At 35.6% G+C, this 25,289-nt stretch overlaps 1 protein-coding gene across 11 annotated transcripts in view; it reads left to right on the forward strand.

Moving 5' to 3' along the window:
• LOC113685447 (prominin-1-A) overlaps positions 1-25,289 on the forward strand; it is a 33,709-nt gene that overhangs the window by 961 nt on the left and 7,459 nt on the right. For 4 of the 11 annotated variants that reach the window (XM_089196269.1, XM_089196265.1, XM_089196275.1 and 1 more), the window contains exons 1-19: positions 6,836-6,939; positions 7,026-7,548; positions 9,963-10,018; positions 10,205-10,413; positions 11,300-11,420; positions 12,071-12,233; positions 13,021-13,304; positions 15,039-15,102; positions 15,653-15,729; positions 16,351-16,433; positions 18,175-18,327; positions 19,039-19,162; positions 19,828-19,934; positions 20,355-20,439; positions 21,387-21,536; positions 22,671-22,790; positions 23,163-23,246; positions 23,662-23,715; positions 24,524-24,604. In XM_089196269.1, the coding sequence (XP_089052395.1) occupies positions 7,317-7,548; positions 9,963-10,018; positions 10,205-10,413; positions 11,300-11,420; positions 12,071-12,233; positions 13,021-13,304; positions 15,039-15,102; positions 15,653-15,729; positions 16,351-16,433; positions 18,175-18,327; positions 19,039-19,162; positions 19,828-19,934; positions 20,355-20,439; positions 21,387-21,536; positions 22,671-22,790; positions 23,163-23,246; positions 23,662-23,715; positions 24,524-24,604 (2,247 nt within the window). In that variant the 5' untranslated portion in view covers positions 6,836-6,939; positions 7,026-7,316. Of the gene's footprint in view, positions 1-3,014; positions 3,252-5,029; positions 5,163-6,835; positions 6,940-7,025; positions 7,549-9,962; positions 10,019-10,204; positions 10,414-11,299; positions 11,421-12,070; positions 12,234-13,020; positions 13,305-15,038; positions 15,103-15,652; positions 15,730-16,350; positions 16,434-18,174; positions 18,328-19,038; positions 19,163-19,827; positions 19,935-20,354; positions 20,440-21,386; positions 21,537-22,670; positions 22,791-23,162; positions 23,247-23,661; positions 23,716-24,523; positions 24,605-25,289 lie in introns of those variants that run through there. The other 7 variants (XM_089196268.1, XM_089196270.1, XM_089196274.1 and 4 more) reach the window with 3 other exon arrangements.

The raw sequence follows: 25,289 nt of genomic DNA on the forward strand, positions 1-25,289 counted from the left end.
GCGACATTGCTTTCTGTTTGGAAATTCGTTGAAAATATCTCTCGATTTTTTTTGGGGGGGACTCGTAATATACTTAGCATTTTTTCTTGCCAAATGTGGTCTATAATTTTGATGAGTATTCAGTTGCGCTAGATGTCTCTTAAATTCTGGCAGACATCACGCGAGCTATTTCGGAGAAATTTCATGCTTTTGTTTCTCAATGTTTTTTCCATTTTTCTTCTGTAAATATGTCAAGTTGTCTTCAATAATTCTGACAACCGCTCTTGTCATCTGTCTGGTGAGCTTTGTTCTTCAGATATCGTAAAGACCATTTTTCAGAAATGGCTTTTTGTAAAAAAGTTTTCCATTTCCTAGCGACGGAAAAAAAACAACAGCTGTTACAACAACAATTCTTCTCAAACCCTTGTTCTGCCAAAGTTCTTCTGCATTTTCGAAGAGAGTAAAACTTTCGATCCCAAAAATTAGAAGATAAAAGTGGAAAAATCTAAATAAATCTAAATCATTCGTAGAAAAATTGTTGGTTTTTTTTTTCTTTTTTTTCCGTGAAAGACAGGTTTTCTTTATGCGTGAGCCACACATGCGACCAAATAAATTTCGAAACTCGATGCGGAAGTTACCCAGTGTTTTAGTCCTGTGGGAATTTGGAACATGCAATCACACTCAGAGTTGTAGCGTAATTTGCCAAATATGCACCGACAGCTTGCTAGTTTGCTCGTGTAAACAAAACATGAAATGCAAAGGGCAACTCAAATCTTTAATGCAAATGAGACCTGTTTTTTGGTGAAGTCTGTCGTGCGTTTCCAAAAAAAAGGCATTGAAAGAGAAAAAAGATGTTAGCACCTGCGCGGAGACACTCACCAGAAGATACAAGATTTAATCCTTCAAATATTAAGTCTATAAAGCGGTCGCGTCTCAAATGTATTAGAGCCTAAGGGAGTTACTTCATAAAGTTACGACTAGTATGATCTAAGTCGTAAAATTTTCGGAATTTTAAAAAAGATTTTTTGTGAAAGCTCGACGAAAGCGATGTCACTTCATTACTTTAAGCATCAATAAATTAAATATATTTAAGTAAAGAGAGATAACTTTGTAAAGAACAAAAAAAAACAGTTTTAATTTTTGACAAAGAAAAGGAAAAACGTCAAATGGTTTTACATTACTTTGTCGTTTAAATCAAGAATATGTCATCTTTAAAGAAAGAACTTCACCAAAATGGTACAAAAATCGTTAACCCTTTAACTCCCAAGATCTGATTGTTAATTCTCCCCTTTAGATGCTAAATATTTCCTTGTAAATAAGTCATAGGAATTTGGTGTTAGATCAAAACTACTAACTTCTAGCTGATAAGTTTCAGTATTCTCATTACATGTTGGCTGGATAATCTGTAGATGTTGCAGGGAGAAGTTACATGTTAATCACTGATGGGTTAAAAAGTTTTAGGGTTAAATTTAGTAGTGAGAGAGGAACGATCAGGAGAGGAAATGAAATGCCCTTTCCTGCCTCTTTTTCTTCAATCCCTCCTCCGCTGACAGATGATTCCTTTAACGGGTAAATTTTTGACGCGAAGAAAACCGTAAAATCCAACATCCACTTACATCCAATTTAACATCATAACCACGAGTGTTTTTACGGGAGTTAATTGGCTGATGAAAAGGCATTAATAATGGCCTCTGACGCAACAGTTAAGGGGTCAATAACTGAATTACGCCCCTCCTCTTAAATATAAAAAGTACCCGTAAATTTATTGTACTAGTTATTGATAGCTATATCATCTTTCCTTTTATACGTTATTTCCATATCTTTCGTTTGCTATTTTGATAAGCAAAACATACTGCACAAACATTTCGTATTCAATCTTTGAAATCAAATTATTATTTAACAAACCCTTTCACCCCCGTGAGTGACCAAGACAGAATTCATCCTTGCAATATTGATACTATACCAAGAAGACAAATGAATCAAAAAATATATTAATTTGGGGGACTCTCAGTTGATCAAAGTAACATCATAAGATCTGTATGGCAGACAGTAAGGAGAATTACTAATGAGATCTTGGCCGTGAAAGGGTTGATTAGGGAGTAAAACTGAAATGGTTTTGTGGTTATATATGTTCATCGAATTTTCCTCCACTTTTTTATGTAGCTAGGTGTCATTACACAAAAATAGTTCACGATAAACTTTTCATTGAATGAGGCTTTTCTATATATAACCTTAGAAGAAATCAGAGGTCTTCCTGAAATCTTTCCGAAAGCAAGAGTTGATATTTTCTTGCCAAAAGATAACAAAGAAATTAAAAAAATACACCGTTCTTACTGAAACTTCTCGCGAACTTCGATTAATTCAGGGGATTTCTAAGGAACACTAGCCATGTATGTTTAACGCCTAAATAAAAGCTAGCTCAGTTGACATAGCCTGAAACGGCACGAGCAAAATTCACTTAAAAGTCTGTTCCAAAACCTAAAGAAGGATCACTTTGATTTACAAGTTCGAATACCTATATGTAACGATTATTGTCCACAACATTCCGCTAAATAAAGCAGAGGAATTTTGTTAGCAGATGTGAATGCATCAATGACCTTTTCAGGCTCTGTGTCTGGGTGTTAATTACTTCCTTCCTCCTCGCCTAAATTTTGTGAACTTTGAGCATCATATGATCTAAAAATTAACTTTCCTTTTTCTAATGATTTAGCGTTAAAAGAAGACTTATTCATAACATTTTACCTTATTTGCTACTGCTGTTGTGAAAACTGTTTCACAAAAATATTTCCAATTACAGTGAAGAGCACTCGGTTTAAATGTTAGAAAGTTTAGACTCTTAAATATATATCTAAGCGCCAAACTATTAGACTTTTTCTATCGGTGAAATACATTCAAAACTTACTAAACCGTATCATGCGATGAATGTATGATTTATTCATTTACCTCAGCATCTAAACATGTAACACTACACGCAGTACAAGGGAAATAAAACGTGACCATATCTAATCGCCGCCGGCAACCGTTTTAATCAACAGGAGAACAAAGAGGCGAAAATTCAAAACAATTTCAGGTTACATTCAATGAACAAGAACTGTTCTCCACTTGACACAATAGTTTTCAAAATGCCCATATCTGTGTGTGCTTTCCGTTTCCCTTTTGTGACGTCATCAAGGGCTGTCCTACGCAAAAGTCTTGATCAGAGACGTGAGTCATACTGAGAGTGGTTTTATTTTTCACTTGCGTTTATTCATAGAAAGCGGGGAGTTTAGGAGGTAAGACGAAGTTTTATTGAGTTATATTAGTTTATGATTGTTCTGTGATCCTGCTGCAAGGCAACCTGTACAGCTCGTGCTGTACAGGATCGTTTCGATATTTGTTTCTGCAATGTCATTCATTGTAGCGTGGTAGTTACATAAATAATAATATATCACTCAAAGTCAAAGGGAACTTTAGATGGGCTGTATAAAAACTTGAGCGAAATGCAACTTAAAGCTCTGTTTGTCGAGGGAACTGTAGTTCAACTATTTATGAGTCTAGGTGCTTTTATTATTAACAGAAGGATACAACCGAGATGAAGTTTATATGCTTTTGTTTTGAACCATATGACATAATCTCGATTAATAATTAACTTGCTGCAGGGCCGATAATCACAGGCTACAAATGCTGCGTTAATTCCTGTTTACTTCTCCTCTCTCGTGAGCTATAAATGAATAACCATGTTTCTCTGTAGAATTTTTCCTTTTTATTCTTCAACGATCTCGAGGGAATGATTTGAAAATTCAAAGATATAGGTACAAATATACGCCATCCGTAGTTTTCCAAAAGTTTTGAAAAAGTTCATAAATTAGAAGACGTGCTGACGTAAATACACACTGCTATCGGGTGATTATTACAGTCTTAGTTGGCAGGCATCAAAAGCTCGCTTGATAAGCTTGAACGTGACCTTTGTTTTGCTGATACCTTATGACATAGTTTCCCAATTATTCGCATTACAACAGTGCGTGCGTCAAAGTCAATCCGGTAAATTGAAGGCTGGGTTTTGTTTGGTTTACTTAGTGGCCTTTTTCGGGGTAGATGTCACCCAATGAACTTCTCAACCTAACTTTGCGAGCTCGTTGCATGACATTATATCTACAATGAACTATTTTTCATGCCCGAATCGACTACGTAGTTCACAGCAAGCGGAAAGCCTTCGTCGAGATAAAATTAATCGATTATTTGATAAACAAAGAAAAGATCGAAAGATCGAAAGAATTCATGAATGAATGGAAGAAGGATGGACGGACATTGAATGAAAAATAAATTGTGCAGCGTAACTCAGTCATTTCAATCTGTGTACATCACTCGACACATTTTATCCACTCACCTGCCTGTGCAAATGGACTTAAAGCATGTACTCCGGTGAAAAAAAAATTGCATTACACGCCCGCTAATTGATGAGAAATTATAAACTGGTTAAGGTGGAATTCAAGATAGATAGGTCTCTGGATAAGAGAGTGCATTTTATTTGTATGTCGTCATAACAAAACCGACACTAGGTAGAGAAGTTCAGAGAGCCAATGATAACTCAAAGTTTGCGGAAGAAAACTGTTAGAAACAAGTGAGTCAGACGCGCTCTTTCCTAACTGCATCCGATTCGTCGATGAGAGGACCGCACGAGTTTTCCCGCCAAAGAAATAAAGGCTATGAAAATTACTCTAACAGCTGCTGAAAATGAAGTCGATGAGTAACTTAATCGTTATCTTAAATCGTTATTCTTAAAAGCCATTAATTCATCAACGTAGAGTTTAGGCTTCAACTACTAATTTGAGCGCTCTACCTCTTAAATGAAAGCCCGGAGGGCGTAGAAAAATGTCATAATCCTAAAGCAAAACGTAAATCCATTTGCTTTGACTCGGAATTTTGTTAAAACAGTCGCCAAGCTATTCTGCACATTCTTTGAGATTGTCTTAAATTATGTTGCGCATTCCTGTGCACTCATTAACTTCTGTTTTGATTCAATTAAAAATAACCTAGAACAATACAAAGTATTTAGCACAACGTGATCATTGACCCCATTAGAGCGTGGTCTGGGGAGCATGACTGTTCAGCTCAGGATAATTCATATAGACCATTGTTTGAATAGGAGCCTTGTTGCGTGTGCTTATTTCTTATCACTGCAGTGGATTTCTCGCAGTATTCAGGTATGCTTCAAGTTCAAGATTCTTGCTCCTTTTATTCAAGTTATCATGTCGCTTCGACATCGAACCGGGTAAAATTTCCGCACAGCCCCATAGAACAAATCCGTTTTCCCAATGACAATGTATTGTTTTTGTCATTGTTTTCCGTCTAACCGAGAACTGAATGCATACTGTAGGATGGGGCTGTGCGGAAATGTTACCTCGAACCGCTGCGTGCACTAACTTTACTGGAAGTCCTGAGGCCTTCTAGCTACTTTGATGCGGTGAAATCTACTTGGTCATTAAGATGTGCATCGAAATGTGTTTTCAATTCATGTAGTCACACCTCAGCGCTAATTTTAGTTCTTTCTACATGTTTTATCGCAAAAAATGCCGGTTCTTTGGAGAGTTTCATTTTCTAGAGTCATCTCATACTCCGATTTTCTCTTAACAATCGTCAAAGGACTTTTTTTCCCGGAGGAGCAGAAGAAGGAGCGAAAAAATTACCATTTACCGTCACGCTCGTTTCGCTCGACTTCATCACGGAAACTTTAGGAAGAGACCACCGCTAATACCGCACAAGGGCTGCCTTTTTTTCCTCTCACAGTTCGTGGTCGTCTTGTCGCAAACATAAATAATTATGACTTCTTCGAAGTAAAGTCGATAAATCCGAATGTGTCAACGAAGTTAGAAAGTGCACAAGCGTCGAAAAATCTTTATACGTTGTCTTTCAAGAGGGTCGAATTATTATGATTTATGTGTCTAATCGTTATGATGCTGACGATATGGACTGTTGGGCAGGTGACATACTAATGCAAATGGCACCTTGTGGTTTGCTGTAAATTCCTGTCTCTTGTCCTGAGAGACAGTTCCTCATCTCATAGTGCCAGCTGAAATTTTCCCTACTTAAGTGTCTCTCGTAGTAAGTACCAAGTAAGCAATTTATTTATTGGTTCAAGTAAAAATTCAATCCGTCTGGTTCATGCTAACAGTGTAAATAAGGGGAAAAATTATTTCATGGTCAGCCTGCACTGACATGTCACCCACGCGCTTAAAAGATATTAGTTTTTACTTATATTAATATATTTTATATCAGTTTCTTTGTCTGTTCTAACTTTCCTTTTTTTGACGTGGATTCCTAGTGATTAATCTTAATGGAACACCTTCCCCCATTCACGCCTCCACCACGAACAAATCAACGTGAGGAATTTATTGTCATACTGTCTTAAATGGTTTCCGTATTGTAGAATGAAGAGAGAGGAAACATCCACTTTTTCTGTGGTTTTCAAGCATTGAATTTTACAAGAATGCTTAGGCCATAAACATATGTGTTTCTGAGTTTTACGCGTGTCTCAGAAATCAACAACGACAACGTCTTATAAAAATTCATTTTATATTTCCGGGATATAAACATAGCAACTGCTGTATTTATCGCTGTATTAAAACCTGATGCTGATTGGCACTTGGTCTTACTTTGAATGAAAAGAACCATTGCTCTTTGTTTCCACATTTTCAATAGTCTCAAGTTTCACGAATTTTAAGGTGCACACCAATTCTCGTGATTTTAGCAGTCAACCAACAATATTCCAACCGAGAACCGAGTCGAAATGGTAAATTACCGTGTCAATATCTTGTTTAGAAGGAGTTTTGTTTCCATGGAAATGAACTCTGAGAGAGAAAAACAAAGAACTATTATAGGGCATGATCGTATGAGTGACGTTTGCGTGACGTCACGATCCTCACTTGTCGAGAAATTGAACGTTATCAAGCGCGGCTTTGTGGCTCAAAATCTACCTCGGCTGTAAATATATTTTCTTCATCCTTTTTTCTTTAGAGGTTGTAGTCTATATCTACATTTGCAAATAATCTTGGGTGTTCGACTTTCAGATTGAAGACGTTCCGCTTGAATTATCTGAAGTGGTCACGAAGGAATTGATGCAATTTGCTTGAACGTGCTGCCTGCAAATCCAGGGAAAGGTTCACTTCCTAGTTGAAGAATTCTCAAGAACCTCGTGACATCCAACGTCTTCTTGATTGCCAAGGTTTGAGCGAAAGATATACTGGTTTTCACGGGATTTATCTGCAAATACTTGATCATACAAGTCGTTACGTCGTTACATTTTACACGGAAAGTCAACATCAGCTATCTCCTCTGTTATTTGGCAGTGATTTGATAATATGTCGTCGCCGGCAACTGCATTTCTAGTTTTGTTTTTCTTTTGTTTTGTTGCCTTTGGGAGCTGTGGAACGCCGAAAGTTAACGGCACGACTATAATTTGGAATGACAACTTTGAAGATGCAAGCAAAGAGGGATCTGATCTCAAGACAAAATACGACGCAAAAGGACTACAGCCTTGGTACAATTTCGCAAATTCTTTCATCGGAACAGTTCTCAGTAAAGACCCTTACGGTGAGTAGAGTTAATCCTTTTGTGTTCGTTGGTGTCTTACAGTAAAACGGAGATCTGTGGCCTACAGCATCTCTATCAAAGCTCTTTGCTGCGGATTTCGCTATCCTTTACGATGGCGAAGGTGAACGCTAAATTGAAATGGTGAAATTCATGGGTTGGTCGAGTATATTGTCATTTTGATTTTGGGATTTTTTCCTCTGTGCAGTGCGGAAGGATTTTGTTATTAATCAGTTGCGTGATTGTGATTCCCTTTTTTTTCGTGCTTTGTCTCCAGCAGTGTGTGAGAATGGCGCTTGCAGATCGTTGCGTGCGATGTTAAAGATCTACATCAAAACACTGTGTTCTTTCCTGTTAAACAAATTCATGCCGAAAAGCAAATACATTTCCGATCGCGCTGAAGCCATTTTTGAGGTTTTTGTGAAAGAGCGTTGTCGAATAATTCGTACACGAAGATTCTGTTTAGTTCAAATATTGCATTCAGATCGAAAGCGTTTTGTTTTTGTATCATGGAGCGAACGAGCGCGAGATACGTAATGTTATTTTAGGGTCGTTTTCACGCTATGAAAATCTGTACAGATGCATATTTTCATCTCTGTCTTGTGCTCTATCGTTCTTTTTTTTTTACAGGGTTTTTGGTATCTTTACTGCTGGGCGAGTTGATATTCGTTCAGATTTCTAAAGAGAAGTAAGCTAAACTACAAATAGGTTTAGTACATGCTTGAAATTTGGAATGAATGGAATACGATCTAAAGTTTTGTGCTTGTATGTTGTTGACCGTTTTTGCTGGCTTTTTGTAAGTACTCAGGAAGTTTGTACGTAAAGGCAGTTCATAATTTGGTTTAAACGCATTCTTTGTTATGGCAGGGCAATATCAAATACACAATGATTTCCTCCACGGCTCTTGCGTTGACGGTCTCCTTGCCAGTGTGTGTACTTTGAAGTGGCATGATGTCTCATGACAAACCTTAAGACTAAAATGTGTAATTCAGCGATTTGAAGATATTAAAAAACTCAGCATGAGTATTGTTTGCAAACATTCATCAGAATTAGAGAAATATGTTTTTTTGGTCTTGTCACGAGAGTGGTACAAGAAAAAATTCTGAGTCCCCATGAGGAATCGAACCTCAGACCTTCGGGATTCTGAGCTCTGATGCTTTACCACTGAGCCACAGAGACTCTGCGGTGAGTGAGGTCTATTATGAAGTTCATATGACACACGTCCTGCATACTACTAGTATCAGCAATGTTAATAGCATAGTGTTTGTAGATAGAAATACGAGAGATGGTAAATTTTGAGCTCAGTTAAGAAATAGAGAAAGATGTTTTTTCATCTTGTCAGGAGGGTGGGACAAGGAAAAATTCTGAGTTCTTATGAAGAATCAAACCTCACACCTTTGCATTCTGCACTCTGATGCTCTACCACTGAGCTACAGAGACTCCATGGAGAGCAAGGTCTATTATGAAGTTCATGTGATGTGCGTCCTGCATGCTGCTAGGATCAGCAATGTCGATAGCGAAATGTTTGTTGATAGAAATAAGATAGAAATATTTCATCAGAATTGCTGGAAAGATATCCTCAAAATCAATGCGGATTCAATCCAAGTTTGATAGAAATTTGGTGAAATTTAACAAAGATGTGCTGTCTCAGATATCCTCAGAGTCAATCCAAATTCAAAGTTTGAGGGGAATCTGTTGAAAACTAATAAAAGATATGACAGCACAAACTGGTGGCATTTCACAGACTTTCCTATGTTGTTGGGCACAAACTTAAACCCCTCCTGTCTTTACCTTGCACTCACCTGTCTCATTTTTTGACTTTGAAGGACTGCATCCTATTACTTTTCAACACATTGCTCCCCAAGGTACTTCTCCAAGAAATATCAGTTTATGTACACTATCTGGCAGATGTCAAATTTGTTAGAAAAAAACAAAAGAGTGAACTGTGCAAGGGTGTATTTCGGGAAGGTTTTCATCAAGAAATGTTGCAAGGTTTCATCTCGCATTCATCATCTCTTTGAGCTGAAAGGAGAAGATACTCGATGTCCAAACAGGAAATGGCTTAGATTCTCCAGTGCCCAATTTACACTCTTGTAGCAAAGGTTAGAGAAAAATAGGAAGGCTTTCAGTCCAACCCTCCCCTTTCCCCTGCCTAAATGTTTGAGCATTTTGAATTTATGCTCAAAGCTTTTCTACACCTAAAGCCTCCGTTTGTTATTTCAATTTCAAGGGCTGGTGGCTGTAAACCAAGTCTGCCAGATGTTTACTTAATCGACTAATTATTCATGCTAAGCTGACAACCAATTCAATTGTTATCTTTTAAATGAACTACTACTACTTTGCAAACAGCATTTCCTGAAGTTTTATGAAATACATGAATTTGTAGACTTTCAAAACTGAATCTTATTATATTTCAGAAATTCTTATCAAGATCAAAGATGAAGGTATGGATGAAGAGGTTATCAAGAACGATGTGAGTTTTAAACAATTTTCTTAGGGGGTTGGGATAAAATTACTTACTAAAGGAATCTTTGTTATCCAAAACATGTGGCACTGATTTTTAGGTAGCAGTTGAAATTGCTCATGCACGTTTGTTTATACATTTCTTATGCACCCAAAATGGAAATCCACTGTTATCTTCCTTTTTTTCTCCCAACAGATTATTAAAAACTATGCCATGGGAATGATTATTTGTGTGGGAATTGGTTTCCTATTCTGTCTGCTTATGCCAATTGTTGGCTTTTGTTTCTGTTGCTGTCGCTGCTGCGGAAATTGTGGTGGGGAGATGTCACAGAAAAAGAGATCAAATGATGGCTGCAAAAGAGCTGTGTTTGGAGTGATTCTTACAGTGATCACACTTCTGATGTTGTAAGTAACAAACTTATCAGTGAAAAATTAATGTCTCATACTTAACTTTACTTTTTTAAGAGTTTAATTGATTATTGTGAGCAGCAATCTGTGGAGTCACTCCTGTGTGTGCTATGACCATTCCTCTCTTTTGGAAAGATCTCAGATTCACCTTAAAATGGTAATTACAATTGTGTTACCTCTGCTGGTTGTATGGAACTTTCATGTAAGATGGAGCAAGAAATGATTTTTGAAATACAGTACTTAGGGTACACTACACTGCTATGATCGGTTTCTTAACAGCAGCTGTCAACTGGTGCCTGTATATCCGTTTAACACCTTGAGCTTGAGTTTCATTTTAATCATCTTTTTGGCTTTTTGCCTGTCTGTGCCAAGTCTCCTCAACTGGATGGTTTTCTTTGCCAAATAATGATCTTCCTAGACTGATCCAAAGATCAAATCATAAACCTCTCTGCCGTACACTTCCTATGATTGTACCTCTGAGAATTTGGTGCTAAACCAAACAAAATCCACTTGTGGATATTTATGTGTTTTCTTAACATGGGATTGCTTGAAAATGTTTTGATAATGTAATACATACATCTTGGTCACTCTTGAATTCATAAAGGTTAACTTTTCAACCACCAAGATCTGATTGCAAATTCTCTCCTCTATCTGCTATACATTTCCTTGTAAATTAGGTGTGAAAATTTGGTGTTAGATCAAAATAACTTCTACTTGATAGATTTGAGTATTTTTGATACTTTTTTACAGGATAATGTTTGGGTATTATAGGAAGAAGTTGCATGTTAATCACTTTTGGGAATTAAGTGGTTAACCTAAGCCCATTGTGCTGTTGTTTGACTTTTGCAACTAGATAAACTGTCCTGTAACTTTTTTTTTCCAGTACCGGGGTCTTGTTGACATTTGTTTGCAATGATCGCATGAGTGAAACTGTTGATGAGATGCAAATCAATTCAGATGCTATTGTAAAGGAAGCAGTCACATTTATTAACCGTACAGTTGGGGTAAGTTGAGATCTTTTTTTTTTTTAATTAATTTTCTTTCTTGACTATTTCAATAATTTGCGGCAATTAGAACTTGAAAGGGAAGGCCGATCAATCACAATGCAAGCTCTCTGATCTGGAAAATACAGTCTGATACCAATAATCTAGGGTTTGACTAAACCATGAGCAATGGAGTCCCAAGCATCATCAATAGTCTTCGTCTGATTCTGACCACTTGATTATTCAAGCAATACTTGTAGACTGCCCCTTTTTTATGGCTTTACTGATGTAATAACCCCTATGGGATATTGAAAGGACTGTTTGAAAATCACAAGCCAGAGGCAAGTTTTCAAATATTCTCCCAACATTCCAAGTGGGTAATTATGGCAATGAACTAGCAACAAGTGCATTCTATTTTTTTATAAAATAGGGTAACTATGGGTTTACTGGTGCAATGAAGGTTAGCTTTTTTCTACAATCAGGGTGCCTGTAGTGTTATTTTATTATTTTATGAATTACAATGTGTCATAACCATTGACCAGTTATAGCGTGCAAATCTCAGTAATAGCCTGCGTACAGGAAAGTATACCAAAAAAAAAAAACGAAAAATAATTTTATTGCACATTAAAACAAATCACCATGTTCCTTTTTTTCTTTTCATCTGTGCATAGGAAGTTGACAAACTCCTAGGTAAAGACTTTGGTTTTGTCATCAATCAGTTGAAAAATGACATTACTGATGCAAGTCTTCAAAGTCTTGTGGGTGAACCTCTACTGAAAGAACTGGACAAAGTCTCTGTTAAGCCTATAGTAGCAGTAAAGAATTTGGCTGCAAGTGAGTACACTATTATATGTTTAAGTCTTATATATTGTTAACACAATGGGCAAACTCAATTTATACTTGTAAAATAACTTGTTAACAACTAAGTATGAGGGCCACACTGAGGACTAGTGGCCTTGGTCTTGGTAGTATGGACCAAGGGTAGCAAGGTTCATATCAAAACAACTGAGGGCCAATATTCATTAGTATGGCGGGAGCAAACAAGGTTAATAAGTAGCTAGTTATATGGCAGTGGGACTATACTTGCATATTTAGAATTTGCTGTATTGATTATTGTGGATATGGTCCATATGGCAAAATCCTTACCTAACTCAGGACTACCTCTCCATATGATAATTTCTAAAAGATGTTAAACAATGAATTGTTGTGGGAAAGATCAAATCTACAAGTATACAACTTGCACAATAACATGAACTCAAAAAGGGCTGACTTTGGAGGCAAGAAGTTTTTCTCCAACTGATTTTCCATTGGTGTAGTGTTTGATCTGTCTATTACTTGGGCAAACACTTGAATGTTATGACATTTTCAGTGTACTGAGCTTTTGTCGCCAAAGTGTACTCCATTTCCTGAAAGATTCTTTCTAAGAATATTTCCAATTTTGCTTGAAACAAAAATTCCTAAAGAGTGTCTTTAACTCTTAGATGAACTGTGTACATTGGCACAGTAGCATAAATATGGTGTTAAGCAACAAAACTGTGCTATGTTGAAAACAATTATGAGGATTGAAATGTACTTTTGAACCTTATTCTTTCTGATTACTTAAAAAATTTCATTTTATTAGACACTCAAAGAATGAAGAATCAACTAGAGATCATTAAAAACACCAGTCAAAGTCTGTCAAACTTGACGAAAGAACTTCAAAAGGGCCTGGATGAGGCTAAGGGAAACTTGACAGATATTGTGAAGGATTGCACTAATTTGACAAGTTCTCCGCCTGCCTGCAATGACATCGACCCAGATAACCTTGCTACTGGGGCAAACTTTACAGCTCTTCCTGATGTTTCAAAAGAACTTGAAAATGTTGAAAAGGTTGTAAACCAGGACTTTGAGAAGACAGCGGAAGAAGTAAGTTATTTCCTCTTTACATTAAACCATTGATGATGAGTAGCACAGTCATGCCGCCATTTTGGACTCAAGTGCCTTTGCTAACGAATATCTTCGGGAAGGTTTAACCTCTAAATCTCACACTTTCCACAATATAAGCTTAGTTATCCTACTTCATTTTGGTGTAAAGAAAACAAGGTTTGCGACAAAGTGAAAATTGTAAAAAATAAATATTTCCTGAAAATGTGTGAATTTCTGGGTGTAACGCGTAACATGAAATGTATCAGATGGAAGAAAAAAAATGAAATATCTCAATATAGAACGCACATGGGGCCACTATTTTTAGGGCATTAGTATTTTATGACAAAAGCAACAGGCAGTATGATTTGCAACAAGAATGGTTTATTCTAACGCAAGTTATAAACGTCTGTTTTTATCACTGAACAATGTAACGCTCGCAACTATTAAAACAACCATAGTGTGAAAAACTAGCAATAATGATAATTTCGACTGTGTAAGCAACAAACTAATAACAAAAATGTAATGGGCATACATCATAATATTTCCAAACCAACGCTGAAGTTGAATCGTCAAGTAGAATGTTTTCCAGATCAAAATAAAACGAGGGGAAACACATTTTGTAACGGCCATATTGAGCTTAATTCCATCACATATCCACCAGTAGATCCGTTGTCAGACGCAATTCTTGTTAAGTTGAGTAAACAAGCTCACCTCTCCTGGAGTGGGCTTGTATTAAGCTAAATTTACAGAATGTTTCAACCTATTTCGTTAGATCTAACGCTAGAAATTTACGTTTGGTCAATGTGGAAACACTTTCCGCCATTGCTGCCGTGTTCATGAACCGTAACAAAGGAATATGGCGAAAAACACCACCAAAACTTCCATGAAATCCGCTCCTTTGCAGCTTCTCTTTGAAAGCACATGATTCGTTTACACAGACAATAACAGGGGAGTCCATACAGAATTTGCAGGGGCAGATTATTGCATAACAATGTAATGTACTGTCCGTCACATTTGCGGTGACCTACCAGTCAGAAAGAGAGGACGAAAGTCTATTTACAAACTCCCTTTAAAAGAAAATGAGGAAATCATTGCTTCAATATGAACTAATAATTACAAAACCTCTTTTTTTCCATTTTTACATTGATTTTCTTAAGATTTTATGAAAAACCAAAAATGTGCCATGCCCACAAGGGATTGTGGGTAATACCAAAATTAGTGTTATTAATGCAAAATAATAAAAATATTTATAGATATTGATTACAATGTACATTTTGATCAAAATTAAAGTAAAAAAGTGATAAAAAGTGAAAAAATAAAAAAATAGTTATTTTTGAACAGCAAATAGCTGTGACTGTGCTACTCATCTGATATCTTTGATGTTGTTATTGCACCAAAAATTCTAAAATTTACAGATTCTGATTTGAAATACTGTATCTGGAAATGGCAGTAAACCCACTAGACCACATGGCTTTTACAGATTGGGTGTCAAAAAAGAATGGCCCAGGTCAATTAGTACTATCTCAGTAGTGTTCATAGCTGCAAGGATCACTTCTATTTTAGTGTTAGTATTATTAGAAATTAGACAAAAATTGGAACAAATTAAGATAAGGTACAAATGAAGTGAGAAGGTTGTTGATTGAAGTTGTAGCGTTTCTTGAGATGCATTGTTTTGAAGTGTATTGAAGGATTTCTGTCAGTAATAGCCTCATCCATTTATCTATTTTATCACAGGGACTTGCAGAAGTAAGGGACATTCCCCAAAAGGTCATCAATGACACAAGCGACACACGAAAAGGTAAAAAGAATACAGAATTTATTCATTATGATCAAATTATGTCCAAATACAATTTAATGTACCACACAAAATGACTTATCTATATTTTTTAAGATCCTCATATCAAGAGATGCAAATGTAGTTTAATAAAAAAAGTCTTGTTACAAGTATGAAGCAAGTCTAATTAAACATCTTGATGTTGATTGTATAGGAAATGAGGAAAAAAGTCTGAGGGTTTAATTTGACTCAACATACAAGTGACTCCTTTCCACTGTGAACTGAAACAATTAATGCTTGATGTTTAAATGTATAGTCAGATTGTGTGTAATATTTTTTCCTTATTACTGAGGGTGGGGTTCACCATTAAATATGATTGATCATGAGTTAAAGGTATCAGCAGCTATCACCATTTAGAAAGACCTGTCAAGATTATCTCCACTTTTTTCTGTCACTAGTTACTTAATCTATGATAGACATATTTTGAAGTTGGAAATGGAAATGGAAATTACACACTGCAAATCTGATGATAAAAGTAATCTTTCTCTGCTTTTTTGTTTTGTTGTTTATATAGATATTGGCAAAATGATAAGCAATGCAACTAGCAGTGTCAACAAGATGAGAGATGATCTTAGGAAAATTGCAAATGATGTGGGTCTTCAGCTCAACATATGTATTTAGTTATACAAACAACAATGCAGTAGTTATGGATTGTGTTCCATTGGAGATATTTTGGTTTTTATTTCGAGAAAGACCAAGTCAGGTGTTAAAGAAAAAAATTGGGAAAAATTAGAATGGTGGACTAAAGTATTTGTTAAAATGAGATGAATGTGTTTCCTTCCCTCCATGGTTTGTAGTCTTCCATCTTAACCCTTTCACTCCCATAAGTGACCAAGACAGAATTTCTCCTTACAATATCAGTACAGTATCAAGCAGGCAGGTGATGAGAATAGAGAAGAATGTCAATCATGGGATTATTAGTTGATCCAATACTAAATTCTCTGAACTAACATCGTAAGTATTGTATGGCAGATAGTAAGGAGAATTACTAATTAGATCTTGAGAGTGAAAGGGTTAAGACAGTCAACTGCCAGCCCAGTTGTTCAAAGGGTGGATGGGTGAATGAAAGGGATAGAGCGTTATTCAGTAGATAAGTCTTTTTAAAACTTGTTTGGTCTTCCACTGGATAGAAATTGATCCAGTGGATAGCATGGTCCACCCTTCAACAACTAGGCCAGGTCTGATATTACTGACTTTTTTTCTTGTTAATAGGATGTCATCTCAAAGCTTGAGGAATTTAAAACTGATACTGTTCCAAAAGCCAAAGAACAAGCAGAAAAATATGACAACTACAGGTAAAGTGAACCATCAGAACACTGTCAGAAAAATTAGGAGAAGATAATGACCATTTGGTTAAATTTTAATGTTCTTTGCAGTAATAACACAATTTGTTAACTGCATCAATCATGTTTCAATGTACAGTCTGTAATTGTCTAGATGAGTGTAATATGTAATTGAAAAAAAATTGTAAAAAATGCTGGATAGCAGTAAACCTCTTAGTACAAAGCAAATGCCATTTAATGGTGGAGTTTAGTAACTAAAATTACCATTCAGATTGCTTTATCTCCAGTCCTGCTAGGGCTGATTCACATATTTTTAACTTGTGAATTGCGCGCATGCGCAAGAGCGAGTTATAGATACGATGTGGGGAATGGCATTCGCTCGCTCGCTCGATTGGTCGATTCCTGTAAACTTTTTTAGATTTTAGGCTTTTGAGTGCATTTTATAGTTTTTGGCGAGCAATAAACAGACGAAATGGCGACCTTTGTTGCTAAGAATAGTGGTGGGGTGAAAAAGAAGCCAATGATAATCTTAAAAGAGTTTTTTTTTTCGTTTTAGTTTCAACAAGCGGCGCCAGCTACTGGCAGGCATGCAAGGATTCACACTGAAATAACAGAACAACCTTCGTTTTTCATAAAATTGTAATTTACAATCCTTGAACTTGAAAACAATCCGAAGATTCATTGAAAATATCACTTACTGCGAAGCGCTCGGAGTTTACAGATGTTCAAAAGCTTTTTCTGTTATAGCGTGAGATTGAGGACAAAATTGATCATTACGTTTCGTCGCGTGTGTTTTTCCTGTGAGAAGCAACAAAAGATGCCGGCGACTGACGAAATAACAAGTTAACACGAAAATCAGATAACACCTAAACAAACAATTTTAGCTACCGATTTTCAGTGAATTTTTAAAGAACAATTTTCTTTTAAGTTTCAAGACAATTTGAAGATTCAACATACAAACAACGTACTAAAATGCGAAAGTTACACGCCACAAATTGATAAATAGGCCTGAAATGAAATTCTATCTTGTTATTGATTATACGTTGCCTAGCACGTGACCTAAATCTACCCAGGCGGAGATCCAAAATGACGGTGGCAGGCTTGGCTTAGTTATATCACTCAAAACTCGTTCCCGTTTGTCTCATTTGATAAAGAGGGAATCGTTAATGTTTTCATTAAGACAGTATTGCCTTGATTTTCTAATATTTACAACGAAAGACAGTAAATTTCACTTTTCACCCACATTTACTTCCAACCTTTTCTTTTGAACCAGAAACAAAAATGATAGACGTTTAAAACACATGACATCATCCACCTTGTCAAATGTAATAGCATGATCATTTCAATTGTAATGCCTTCTTATCCCAACGTTACTTTGTTTCTTTGCTACATTAGCGAACACTGAACTACTGCTCGTACTCTAGATATGACAATCAACCACAAAATTCCCTAAACCAGATAACATTAAACATAATCTAAAAAATCATGTGTCAATTCACGAGTTTGCTCACAGAGCACTTTGATTCTGGTACTGAACTGGGCACTATTGCTAGTGACTTTGCATGACACAGAAAAAGATTTTGACTCTTTAGAATGGATTGAGTATTCCCTTCAAATTGAATATGGATGGAAAGGATGGTGATTTAGGGGATTTATAGATTGAAAAATAATTAGGAAAGGAATTTTCATTTACCAAGGTATTTTAGTCATCTTATGCATAAATCTGGGATTAATGTGGAACTTATATTTTCAGATGGATGGCTGGTGTTGGGTTGACTTGCATTCTTCTCCTTGTTGTGGTGTTGATGGCTCTTGGCTTGATGTGTGGTGTCTGTGGTCACGACAAGGAAGCTGTACCAACCACGCGGGGTACAGTGTCTAACTTGGGAGGTCTTTCTCTAATGGCGTAAGAAACATTTTATTGATTTTCCATGTTCTAACGTACATGCTATGCTCCATTTCAAAATATGCTGATAGCCTTTTTAAATTTCAAAGAGTTGCCTTGGAAAATTGTCTGCAAATGTGCTAAAAATTTGCACATTTGAAAACAGCTTAGAATCCTAGCCCATACTTTCCCAGAATTCAACTCTAATGAAGGAAACCAAAACATTCCAGAATGCTTTTGCTTTGGCCACAGGCTTCTTTGCTTTTATGAAATTCTCTCTGGTTCTATGGTCTTAGGGCAGCCATGTTGTGTTCTATGTACCAGATAAGCAAAGATTGCTAAGAAATATTCAAAATGGCAGCATTTGACATCAAATTGTAGGTTGTGTCCTCGTGTACCGGTACACAAAGGAAGGAAACATTAACGAACTGCGTCATAACTCCATGTATGGTTATGAAAACAAAAGGAATTCCCTCGTGTACTGGTACACCAGGACAGCCCCAAATTGTAGGTATGTTTGAAGACAGGTCTTGGGAGCTTAAGTTACCCTTTGGAATCTCAAATGCTAGAAGTGCTGTAATCCCTTGGTTACTCTTTTTGATGAAGTAAAAAATTAATTTTTTCCAAAGCAAACTTGTCCTATACCAACCAAGTTCTGATTTACCTTTTCAGTAGTACCTGAAAACAATAAAACTTGTCTTTCTCTAATTTGTTTCTTATTTTCATTTATAGTGCTGCTGGGTTCTGTTTTATTTTTGCATCATTTTTGATGCTATTGACTACAATCTGTTTTATTATTGGAGCACCAATGCAAACAGTGTGTACAGCTATTGATTCTGGAGAACTGTACTCTCAGGTTTGTGTGAACACCTATCTTAATATTACATGTAATCAGTGAGTCCAAGCAAGCAGCCTAATTGAAAAATGCATGGCTAGCACCTTTACCCCAATCAAAAATGATTTTGGGGGTCTGGAAGTCTTAGAAGAACCTCTTTTAGGCCAGAAGGCAGTTGCTTATGGTAAACAGCTACTTCTAAGCCCTGGACTGATACAACTTTGTGATGGGTTTTAATAGGGCTTATAAACAGAGAAGCCTACATCTGAGAGGGCTTTTAACCAAACTAGCAAGAGTAATATTATCTTAGTAATTATTAGTAATAATATCTCCTAAAAGAGAGTTGGGGCTAATATCCAGAAGTGCTTCTAATCAGATGTATTTTGTTTTCATTAACAGGTTGATGGGGGGGGGAGAGGGGGAAGGGGGAGAGGGGGAAGGGGGGCTAAAAGTGGGAATGGGAGGGGCTTATAGGCAAACAGTGTCCAACATGTTCTACCAATTTTAGGAAATCATTAAGTACATTAATTGCTATTAATTACATGCATCCAGGGTTAAAAAGTGTACAAGATTTATGGCTGTGTCATTTTGTGGCAAATACTGAAATCATGAACATTGTGATATGATAGAGCTAATTAGTATTAATTCTGACATTAGTTTGTTTCTAATCAAAATATAATTTTCAGGTTCTTGATAATCAGAAATTTTGGGGTGATGATGGATATGTTTTGTCAAGAACCTTTTTTGGTAAAGATAAGTCAGACATACGTTTCACCATTGGCGGATTCATTGAGTGAGTGATGCTTCCTGCTTCTGACATTTTTTCACTTTGTTCTCACCTATAAAAAATGTTTGTTTAATATTATATTGTGGGTATATGCGGAAGATATTTCTTACACAGTTAAAATGTGCAGAAATGTGGATTAAGATCAGCATATCAACCTTTTTACCATCACAAGTGGTGTTCTGTAGTGCAAAACAGTTTGGAGTGTAATTCACATGCAAGCTTTCAAGAAAGCTTCAAGGTCAATAAATGCATGTCAGTTCCAATAGAGAACTGTGATTTCCTCAGTAAATTACTAACTAACTCAGGTGTGCAATGTAGAATACCATCCCCTCACAATTCAAACATTTTGTCATCTCTTCATGAACAGGAACTTCTTATGCATAGTTATGACTGTGTTTCATTTTTGTTTTACCTTTTTTACTTTAGCAACTGTCGCAACAACAAACCACTATTCAAAGCTGGCCCCTTTGATGAAGCTTTTAATATTTCTGACAGGCTGGACATCGAAAAGGTTAATCTTACAGTATTATACTGTATTTAGGGTTTAGGATCGAGTGAAGTTGCCCAAAACAATAATTACAATAATTGCAAAATGTTGATTGATCAAGGACTGAAAAAGTGATTACTCATGTTAAGGAAATTTTAAAAAGTGGTGGAATTCTTTTTTGATTTAATATTTTGTTCATGTTGTTACAAATCATGTGTTCAATGACTTTTGATGGTTTTTCAATTCATGAATTATGACATTCTTGATTTCTACTCTAGTAAGTTTTGTTTATTTGAAATGATCACCAAGAATTTTCTTGAGGTGATATGCATATCTAATATGAAATATCTAAAGTCTAAATATGATGCCCGTACAGAACCTATTTTCAAAAACCTTAACTTGCTTAAATTTTACAACTAGGTCAGTTCATTTTCTCATTCAAAAATTATATCTTTCTCTAAAATCTGAAAATATTTTCATGAGAAACAACCAAATCACAGCTAGAACACAAGGCATTCAAACTCCTGTCATTGACCATTATATAGAAGGAATATTTGGCAGTTTGCAGTTTTCTGTATAGGTCCCAAGGTCCACTGACTCTTCATCTTGTGCATCCTTTGGAAAAAAAACTTAATATATCTATTATCAGTAACAACTTATTCCACTACAGACTACAGACTATTAAGTGGCTCTTCAACACATTATTTTTCTATGTTGCTATCTGTGCCTTTATCTCGTACTACTTGTAAGGGAACCTAAGCTAACAGGTCTTAAAGATGTTATCAGATTTCCTTGCCAATCATCTTTGTTTTTTTCTTTATCAATTGCTTTAATCTGTAATAATATTATATATAATGGCAAATAAAATAAATAAATAAATAACAAAATGCATTTCAAGAATGAATTGATGGATGACTTATGGCTCTTTTATTTTTTGGTCACATAAATGTTGGTGTTGTTTACCTTTGCAGTTGCTTGGAAATGATACTACACAACAGTTTGACAATTTAAAGGTCGACCTGAGTGATGTGAATGTCTTTAGCAATGACACCCGCAACAGCCTGACTGAACTTAGGGATTCAGGAGTTGATAACATTAATTTTGCTTCATTTTTGAACGAGGTAAAACTGTAGTTTAAATTAGTTGTTTGTTGTTATTTTATTAACAGCTTTATTGCCTAGTTTTTTTCTGTTATAGATTATTGAACCAGAAAACAAATTGCTTTGCGGATCCCATAACAATGAATTTTCTTTTACACAATGCTCCAAGCTATGACCATTTTGGTTACCATGGGGAATGAAAAATATATGCTGCATTCAAAATTTCAGCAAAAGTTGCCAGTTGGCAATCAACAGATTTAAACAAACAAATCTTGAAAATTCATTGATGTTTGGTTAAGTTATCAAATGTACAAACAGTATCTGCTGTCTTTCTTTTTTTCTCTTTCCCTGTTCTGTAACTCTCATATCCAAATCATTTTAAACATTATTTGTTACCAGTCTCAAAACCTTGCTTTAAATTGTTATTGCTGCCAGACATCAGAATCTTTTCCTTCTCTTTTCCTAGCATGTTATCACAATTTTTGAGAAATTTTTTAAATTACACATGGGGCAAAGTTCAGATAGCAACAACCATATAAGAAGACTATGTTGTTGTTCCTTTTTGAAAGTGTTTGAAATATGAAACTTTTCTCTTCGTTCAAATAATTTTCACTGGACTGCAAAATGTTTTCAGTGGGGCTATTGAGGGGAAAATAGAGTTTCTGTGTACTTTCTACAATAAATTTATGTGGATGGATATTTTACTAAGCAACTGGCTGTAACTGCATTTTGTCTCTTACGAAGGAATGACAGTAAAAATACTCTCAGCCTGCTCTCCATTGAACAATATTTTCATTGGAATGTTTGAAAGTAATTGCAATTTTTCCTTTATGAGATTGCAAACATCAGTTTCTTAGTGTCCCATTTCAAACCACCCATCTAAAAAGTAGCATGCCTTTGATTTAAATTAGCCGGTGGGAAGTGAATGTATGAATGAAGCAAGTGAGGGTGTCGCAAACATTCTGCATGGTATCAGCTTACTAGACAACTATGGTCAAATGTAAATAAAACAATGTCAGCTGGTACAGTCAACTAAATTTTCCGTAGCAAAGCCTCAAAGATGTAACCTGGTAATATATCAGTTTCTATGTAATAATAATATATCACATATTGAAATTTTAAGCGGTTTCTTTTTTTTTTCTTTTCAATTTGTAGACAACAAAAAATATAACAGCTGTGGATCTCAACGAATTTGCTCAGAATATCAGTAATCTAGGAGGTCAATTTTATACAGCAGCACAGAATCCTCAAGCACCCAATAAAACCAAGTTACTTGTAAGTTAACACTTTGTTTTAGAAAATGTCAGAAATTTACTATGTATTGTTTTTGAAAATTAGTTATTGTTCACCTTATGGCCTCTTTTTGAATAATTCAAAAGGCCTTAAGTATTAACATATCCCATACTGATGAAAATAATGTTGATCAATATGTTTCATGTTTTTTTTAAATTTTATAACAAGGGTTAGAAATCAGTACAGATCAAGTTTGTTTTTGAAGTTGATGTGATTGTTTGAGTCTGAGCAAGTTCTTTTGACTGCTGAGGAAAGCCACAATACATATGTTCAGTGTAGCCCTGAATTACTACCCTTGCTTAATTGAAAATTACTTTAAAGTCATCTCATTGTTACTGTTTTATGTACCTCAAGGAACTGTCACAAAAAGCAAATGACACTGCTGCAGCCCTGCGCACTCTACAGGCAACTGTAGTGAAGGATATGGAAGATAAGTCGGTTAGGAAATACATTTCCTTGTCAATATGGTTTATTGAATTTTGAAATTTACAAAGGTTCTTCATGTAACCAAGGTTCTGAACATTAATTACAGTATCTTACGTAGATTAATAAGCTACCAACAAAGCTGGTTAGCCCTTTAAGTGGGTTCATGATTCTTCCTTGGAAGGTTTTTAATTTAGTTGTAATACACAGCTTTTGGAGGGGAGATTTATTTGACTATTGATTCAAATAATTATCATGTGTTATTCAACTACTACTTAATTTGTTTGTGCATAGGGTATTTCATGTGATTGATCTTTTCAAGACTTTATTTAAGTCAAAGAGAAACAATTTTTAAGTTGCTTAAGATAATACAACTCAATGGGTGAATTACAATACTGGTCTAATTAATTTATGTATATTTTCTTAACAGATAGAGTTAAATGAAAATGTGAATGCCCTGAAAGATATTGGAGGAGATCTCAAGGTAAATTGTTTTTTGCTTATCATTTAAGTAATGAAAAGGCCTAAGTAACCTTGGGGATGAAACTACTGCACTATTTTGTTTTCTTGATGTTGACAATGTTTTTGCAAGGAAAAATTGATCTGAAATCAACAGTTTGTTATTTACTTCTCAAGTTCAATATGCATAAACTCTTACAAAACATGGAACAACAACTGTTTGCGATGAGGTTCATGTCAATAGCTCTTTCTTTTTGCTTGGTCATTGCTCAGGGTTGTAACCTTACCACCATTCAGGCAGGCATTACAAATGGAATTGGTGTTATTGAAAATGTTGTTGGTCACTGAGGTTTTGAAGATAAATGATTGTTTAGCCATTTGTCACATGATGTAGAGTCAAGCTAACAATTGCATTGATCTTGATGGTTTAAGTACTATACTGCAAGTCTTTGTTGGGGGATGAGGCCTGAAGCTTGCTTTAAGCTATTCATGACAAACCAAGGTGCTATAAATAGCAACATGTAAACTTTCAACCTCGTTGCCTGACAAAAACTTGCAGTATAGCAGTCAAAACGTTACAATCAATACAATTGATAGCCCGACCCTACATTTTGATTGGTCATTATTTCATATGTAAAGGCATCAGGTTGATAGAGTCAAAATGTACATCTTTCAGCTTGAGTACTCACTTATAAGAATGTGCTTTATAACATAGTCCTATTTGACTATAATCTCCTGAACATGGCAGTCAGTTTAGCTGTAGAAAAATGGCTGTTGAGGTACATGAAATTTGCTTTCTCTTAGTTGTTGATTTAACATTATTTTGCTTTTAGAAACTAGCAAACAATACTTTGGAAGAAGCCGAGAAAGCAGAGGACTATCTTCATACTCAATCAGCTACTAACATCAACAAAGTAAGCACTGACATACTATGTTCTCGTGTGAAAACACACAATTAAATAACAGGAAACGAAAACAGTAGGGGCTTCATGACTTGGTGATGAAGTCTTTTACTCACCTGTAACTTTTCCACATCTGCACAGGTCTTCTTGTGTTTATTGGGTCAATTCTTCCTTTTTTAAGTGTAATTCTGGGCACCTGTGAGTTCAGATCTAACTGTACTGTCCACTGCTAATAGTTATCAAGTTTTAGCTTTCAATTATTGGCCCTGAAAAATGTTGTAAGTTGTAAGGTAATGTTTCATGAAACTTATTGTAGACTACACGTACTCACTATAGAAAAGTGAATGTAATTAAAAAAGGCTAGTGCTGTCAGAGTAGAAGATTTTCAAATAAATAACCTTTTCCTGGAGAGCCTGACACAAGCAAATATGGTTGCAGAAAATTATCCTAGTGAGTGGTTAATTAGAAAGCAAAAAAAAATAAAGAAAAGAAAGCAAAAAAAGGAAAACCAAATATTCAAACAAATGAACAAATAGGAGGTCAAATGAATGTTTCGTGATCGCTAGTAGATTCCCAGTTATGATCTGGCTGTGGTCAAGGCCATAGTATTGAAATGATTCATCTTTCAAATCAGTTTAACCTGTAGCAGGCATTAGGTCAAGTGTCAATGTAAAAATCAAGAGGGTTGAATTGAAAT

Source organism: Pocillopora damicornis, chromosome 2, assembly GCF_964200805.1.
Source record: "Pocillopora damicornis chromosome 2, jaPocDami1.2, whole genome shotgun sequence".
NCBI classification, from domain to species: domain Eukaryota; kingdom Metazoa; phylum Cnidaria; class Anthozoa; order Scleractinia; family Pocilloporidae; genus Pocillopora; species Pocillopora damicornis.